The following is a 6,692-nucleotide window of genomic DNA, read 5'->3' as shown; positions in this document are numbered from 1 at the left end:
AATCATGTTGATTGACCAAGGTTTTGGATGATGCTTGTTGTCTCTCAAATCTATATAAATATTAGCAGGGTTAAGATTACTTTATGCATTTACGGTTATGAATCTTATTACATCTCAATGCATCATCCTAGAATAGATTGCAATTCCATTTATTTTAGCATTTCTCTTTCCCTTTCTCTTCACCAAGTTGAAGAGTCGACTTCTAAAATCTCACAAGTTGTTTCATAAACCACAATCAAAATGAAAGATGAACAATATCTATCAATTGAATTACTTAATTAATTATCATTTTTTCACCAAGTACACTAATAAAAATTGTATATTTTCCTATACCAAATACATAACAAAGCTAGCATTAGGTCAAACATTGGGTACTAAATATTTTGCAATTCAAAATTGGCTAGAATGAACTCATACTTAATTGTGCTTAGCAAAAATACAAACCTAAAATTATTCTTTGCCTTGAGCTTCCCATGAGTTTGAGTTGTTATTCAACATTTTCTATCACATACATTACATTAGTGGAATAAAAGTTAGTTTTCTTCCTCCATTGAGAACCACTTGTTGCTCATTCAACATCTGTATCGTCCTGTCAGACAGGAAGGATGTTAGACTTAATATATTTGATGGTCACTTCATGAATCGACCAATTTCCTAACCAATCCAATACAATTGTGACCATAATTTAATGGGATCATTTCATTATTTTTCTCATTTTGTTCAATCTAGATTGTAGATAAAACAAGATAGTTTCTAGCAACGAGGTGTTGCAGACAGAAATTGAAAAAAATCTCTTACCATCTTACAATTTAGAGGTATTAGAGAAAACAAGATATTTTCTAGCAACGAGGTATTACAGACAGAAGTTAAGCTCTTATCTTTGGTAACACATAAATTTTAGGGTTTACTTACAGTTTGCAGGTACCATCTTCCATTTTTGGTTGCTCTGTTTCTTCCAGCTGAAGAGAATGAGCTCATTTCCATCATATACAGTTCCACTCCTGCCATCTGCGCGCTTTGCATCCATGTTCAGATGAATATTATCTACAGGGCGAATGCATCGATAGCCGTTTCCAACGTCTGCACTTTCAGTCCACAGAATGGATACATCCAATGTAATCTCAGAATAGTCTGTGAGGAATAACTGATCAATACAAAAAGCATCAGATGGCTTGGAATTCTTATTAGAAGGCTCGCAGTGAACTGAAAGAATCTCATGGTCAGTAACTTCAGTTTGGTATGAGAAGTTTTGTGCCTCAAGATTGATGAGCAATCGAAATGGCATTATCGAAGGGTTTTAATGTTTTTGATTATGTAAGTAATGTTGATATATTGTCTGAATATTGGTAATCATAACACTGCCATTACTTAATCAATATACTATTAGATGGATCTCCAAAAGCTAAGCTCTATAATTTTAAATAACTGAAAGATTTATGAATAATTTTTTAATAAAGAACACTAAATCTTCAATTATATATAAAAAATCTTAATACATTTGTAAGAATGCTCTGAAAGAAACTATGGAAAAGTTTATAGCAATTTTACAAAATTATAGAAATTTGAGAAATCATAGAGAAATGATTTGTGGCAGCGAAATTATAAAGGTGAGAGGGCAAAACTTTCTCTAACTTAGACACCACTTTGAATCTAAAATTTAAAAGCCATATAGAAATGTACTATGAAAGATCAAAAATTATAACATAGAATTCTGAAGGGAGTGGATCTAATAATTGTGCACCCTAACTTTGCACTTCTCAAAATTCTAGGTGGAAATTTCAAGTCAGTCTCAGATGTTTTAGTCAACTATTGTGCCACATCAACATGTTTTTTTGATAAGGTGTGTGGGACCAGTACTTGTGCACTCAGTCATGTTTGTTGGTGCACCCATGTGGCCTCATATGATTTGTTAATTTCTAGTTCTAAGGAACACATTTCATCCAATTATGGGAAGTAATCATCAACACTAACAACTTTAAAGTCAGAACTATTGATACAAAATTACCAGCAGTATTAGGCTTTTCCATAAGAACTAGGGGAGAGGACCCATAGTTATGCACCCTAAGCTTGTGATTCTCAAACTCCTACACGGAAACTTCTAATCACTTCCTTGACAAGTACCCTGCATATACATTATTAAATGTGATGCCACTTCAGCATGGTTTTTGTCAAGGTATTTAAAACAGCCCCCAAAAAATGAGACAAATAATTGTGCAAAAGGAAAATCCATACTTTTTCAGTTGATGTGGCATCATATGACTGATTTCTTTTAGAACTAAAGGATGCATTTCATTCCATTATGAAGAGTCATCATCAACACTAACAACTGTAAAATCACATCTATTAGTACGATGCTGTCAAAAATGTTGACCATTATATCAACAGATAGTGTATTAAATCAACTGCTGCTATCAGAGCCATAAAAATGTGGCACTAGATCTTTTCCTCTAAATGCTTTATTCATTAAAATTTACCTCTTCACCAATCAGTAATATATAATACTAATATGCTTCTAATTATACAATAAAGAATTCAAATGGTGAAACAAATAATAGTTTCACTGTTTGCAGGTTATCATACTTTTACTGTTCACCATGAACCTAATTCAATTTTACCCAAAATAATAAAAATACAAACTTCTATAATATAACTTTTGAAGCAAAAGTATCTTTACCTGGTCCCATTCGCTATTGCCATGTTTCAGAGTCTTCAAAGTGGCTTTGTTTACCAATGCAAAGGCTGGGAAGCCAGCTTCATCCTTTACTCTTTCACCCCATGAAATAATTTTAATCCATTCCTGTACTAATTGCAAAAGATTACACATATTGCCTGTGTAAGCATCTTAACAAATAAAAAAACTTGAATGGGTCATTTGTTCCAACCTGGTTGGCATCAGATGAGCTTGCAATAGCAAGAACTGCAAAATCTCCTCTAGCAGCCAGGAAATAATCTGTATTTGCTTCTGAGTAGATATGGACGACTTCTCCAGGAGGCCCTTCAATTTCAAATGTGAAAAGAATAAGAACCCATGAAAAAAACATATAGATGATTGAGTACACACAAAAAGAGACTAAGAAGAGTTTGGACCTCATGATCTTATACCAAAACATTTTCTTACCTATGGGCATAATCTTCCATTTCTGATGAATCTCAGTGTCATTTCTTTTATATAGACTAACTTTGATTCCCCCATTTATACTCTTATTGTTTACAGGAACATCTGCTTGTAGAGCCATGTTAATGTTGTTAAGTGGAAGAACAGACTGGTAACTATCATCTTTAGGTTCACTCTGGGTCCACAAGTATTCCCTTTGAAAATTATCCTTAACATAACTAACCACAACTACCTAGAACCAAATGCACAAACAAAACATTTATAGATGTTCTCAGAAATTTGTATGTTGATAAACAAATCCACAAACAAGTCATTTGTATATGTTAATTAAAACTGCTAGTCAAATTACCTGGTTATGTTTAACATGGCTTAAGACATGGCCAGTTCCTTTGTTGACTATGGAGATTGAAGAAAACCCAGATTCATCCCTAACCATGCCCCCGAAGGTGCTATTAATTATCCATTGCTGCAAACATTTGCTTCATGAACATCAATATGAAGGATGAACTGAAAAAACATTAAAATATAACTAAAAAAATAGTTCACCTGATAGGGATCTGAATCATTTGCTAATGTTAATACCACATCCCCATTTCTTTCAGCCAGGTTATAATTAGGGTTTCCTTGGCAGCAGATTTTTGACAGTGTCTCACTGTGGACAATAGTGTAGAGCATACACATGCAAATGACTAGAAAGATGATCCTCAACATTGACATGGTGGTCTGCAAGTGCTTCTCATCTATGAATCCTTCCTCTGATGAAGTAAATAGTGCAGAACACTTAACTGTTTCAACTGGCAAGTACACTTTACTCTCCCAAAAGCTAGAGATGGGATAAGTAGTAGTTAAATGAGATTTAAAATAAAATAAAACGATGTGCTCCATTAACTACATTCTTTATATGGAAGCACTAAAGATTAAACACATTGATTTTGACACACGACTATTGGTTCTCATTTAATATGTTGTATTCTCTTTTCGACTTTTATACAATGCTTTTGATGATTTATTTCAGTACAAACTATTATAGATTGCATTGTTGTGGATAAAGTTGTTGCATAGTGGCGAAATCACTTTCATCTTTTCTTGACATTATTTTAATTAATGCCAAAAGGCTGCATTCTAGTTTGTTCTTTAAGATAAGATTAAGGATTAGTTTGAAAACTTCCACAGGATTCTGTAAAATTGGATTCCAATATGCGCAGTTCCATGACAGTTAAATAACCAATAATTGAGTTGGGTATTTTCTTTTAATGTAAATTAAGCTTAAGTGGAAACCATTGTGCTGGTGAACTTTTTTTTTTGTTATTCTCCTTTAGTCAGTTGTAAGCCTTAGTTTCTTTGAATTGAAAAAGTTGTCGCTGTTTTTCTGTTGTTTCTGTCATTATTTCCTTCTTTCCCCAAGCACAATATCCCATGTGGCTTGGAAAGAAAGTCAGTGGTACTTTTTAGTCTCACCCTTCACATCCTTTAGAAAGTAACTCAAATTAGAAACATTGAGATCATAGAAATAAAACAAATTCTCTAATACAACTTTTAATAAAAATATTAAATTAACTTTAAATTAAAAAGTCTTACACGACATTGGTCATTCAATTTTCTTATAAGTTTTTACCAGTCTCACTTCTCACATTCCTTGAGGAGAAACTGAAATCATAAATATTGAAGTCATAGAACATAAAATAAATTCTATTAGACAACTTTCCATTAAAATATTAGGTTGACTTCAAATTCCAATATCTTACAATATTGATCCCTCAATTTTCTTGTAAATTTTGCACGACAATGTATTAATCAATTGATTTTCTTTAAAATTGTACACAATGGTACATTATCACTTAATTTCCTCACAAAATTTACACTTAGAAATTTTAATAGAGAAAAAGTACATATTTATTTGTGTAAATTTATTTGTTAATTTTCATTTTTTAGATGAAAATTCAAAGTATTATATTGAAACGATTTAAATATAATTTTAAATTTAATGATATCCTTAAGAGAATTGCTATTCTTATATATTCATTTTATTCAGATATTTTTAATTGAATTAAAAAAATTAAAACATAAATAATTATTATGTATTAAATTGCCTTTGAATTGAAATGATATTATCATGTCATTATATTTTTCTCTATAAAGATCTAGGAGTAGGCATTAGGAACCCAAAAGAATAAAGCTTGCCACAGGCCAAACAACATAGAGGACAAACAAGCGGCTACAATGACTACAAATGCAACTCAAACCACCAAAGTCAAGGATCGCCACACACCATAAAATGAAACAAGAATCTAATCCACTATTGGCCAAATGCCAAGTGGGGGGCAATGAGACATAATGCCATCTTGCATCAAATTCATCGCCCCATACATAAAATCCACCCACCAAGTGTTGTCCTTCACCCATACTAGTTACCAATCCCACACATTTGTTAGCAAAACCAACTTGCCACTTGATTACCTGATCTTATAACATGAGAGGTACTAGTATCATCAAAATATTGCTTGAAAGAGTAGCCCCCCTCCATAGGATCACCCCAAAAATATCAGGTCCTCAACTTATTATCTAGTTATTGTGTGAGTTTCTTGTCTCTAGAGGTGGATCTGGACGTGTCCAATTGTCGATCCAAAGGTGGATGCCTATGGGTGTCGTTTGGATGTGGTCTCCTAGCATTCAGATGTGTTTGGATGTCTTTGGGAGAGAGGCATCCAAACACTTCCCCAAATGCACCCAAACGCTTTCGAATGCCTAGAGGCTACATCTGAATGGCATCGACAACATCCAGGTGCTTCCAAAATCTTTTGTGGGCCTAAATGGCCAGAAACAGCTAAAAAGTCACTTTTTGCCACCTAAAAATGAATTTGACATGTGCAAATATGATTTTTAAATTCTATTTTTTCTCCTAAACCCTAAATGGCCCCAAAAGGGCCATTCAACTATTGTTCATGTCATTTTGTTTGCAGCTAGTCTTTGTTCTCAAACCAAAATGTTTAAATTTCTTTCATTTCTTTGCATATATTGTTATGCATTACACGCACATGCACACATCCAAACACATCTGCATCCCCCAAAATAATTTTGTGCATTTGTGCACCTAATTCTCAGATACGCATCCAGACATTTGATTCTTGCATCTGCATCCGCATTCGCATCCAAATTGGTAGCTAAGCTTATTAACTAGTATAGCATCAGTCGCAAGTTTTGAATCACCTTTGACCTAAAGCCACTTCCACCCCTAGTTGTTTTCCAATTCACAACTCCAAAGCAAGGTCCAAGCTTCAATCATATTAATTGAATCTACATGACAATCAAAAGAAAAAAGACTAACCAACTGACCTTCCATATCTCTAAATACTCCACATCCTGCTTTCCTAACATCACCTTTAGAAGCTATCAAAATTGAATTTGATCTATCCAACATTCAAGGGCCTTCTATATCACTCTCTACTTATCCTTACCTAAAGATCTACCCATTCATAACCACCTAAACCAAGGCTAGGCATTCGTTTAATGAGCCTCCTCTACTACATTGTGAAACTTGTCACTAAGAACCAACCCCAACTCTACCATAGAACTTTCT

At 33.5% G+C, this 6,692-nt stretch overlaps 1 protein-coding gene across 3 annotated transcripts; it reads right to left on the bottom strand.

Moving 5' to 3' along the window:
* Window positions 1-396: 396 nt before the first annotated feature.
* LOC149529333 (ricin B-like lectin R40G2) lies at window positions 397-4,069 on the bottom strand. 3 transcript variants are annotated; one of them, XR_016358919.1, is made up of 7 exons: window positions 3,662-4,069; window positions 3,465-3,581; window positions 3,119-3,347; window positions 2,883-2,995; window positions 2,675-2,797; window positions 913-1,080; window positions 397-589 (listed from the first exon to the last, which is right to left on the bottom strand). XR_016358919.1 is itself a non-coding variant. In XM_089810707.1 (7 exons), coding segments are annotated over exons 1-7 (1,155 nt in total). In that variant the 5' UTR covers window positions 4,001-4,069; the 3' UTR covers window positions 397-587. The 3 variants fall into 3 exon arrangements, 2 of the variants coding, with proteins under 2 accessions (XP_089666833.1, XP_089666832.1); XM_089810707.1 differs by having other exon boundaries at window positions 913-1,144; XM_089810706.1 differs by lacking the exon at window positions 397-589 and having other exon boundaries at window positions 905-1,144.
* Between the last annotated feature and the right edge of the window lie 2,623 nt (window positions 4,070-6,692).

The sequence above is a fragment of the Cupressus sempervirens genome, chromosome 11 (assembly GCF_028749045.1).
Source record: "Cupressus sempervirens isolate cs-2001-9-10 chromosome 11, ASM2874904v1, whole genome shotgun sequence".
In the NCBI taxonomy this organism is placed as follows: Eukaryota; Viridiplantae; Streptophyta; class Pinopsida; order Cupressales; family Cupressaceae; genus Cupressus; species Cupressus sempervirens.
The sequence above is the reverse complement of the archived record's forward strand: the minus strand, read 5'-3'. Positions and strand labels throughout refer to the sequence as shown.

Bases quoted from the DNA above. Each gene is read 5' to 3' on its own strand.
- LOC149529333 (XM_089810706.1), bottom strand. From the start codon at position 4,000: ATGGAGCACATCGTTTTATTTTATTTTAAATCTCATTTAACTACTACT. The intron at 3,582-3,661 runs GTGAACTATTTT...AAATGTTTGCAG, and splicing joins ATGATTCAGATCCCTATCAG to CAATGGATAATTAATAGCAC. The intron at 2,798-2,882 runs GTTGGAACAAAT...CAATTAGTACAG, and splicing joins GCTCATCTGATGCCAACCAG to GAATGGATTAAAATTATTTC.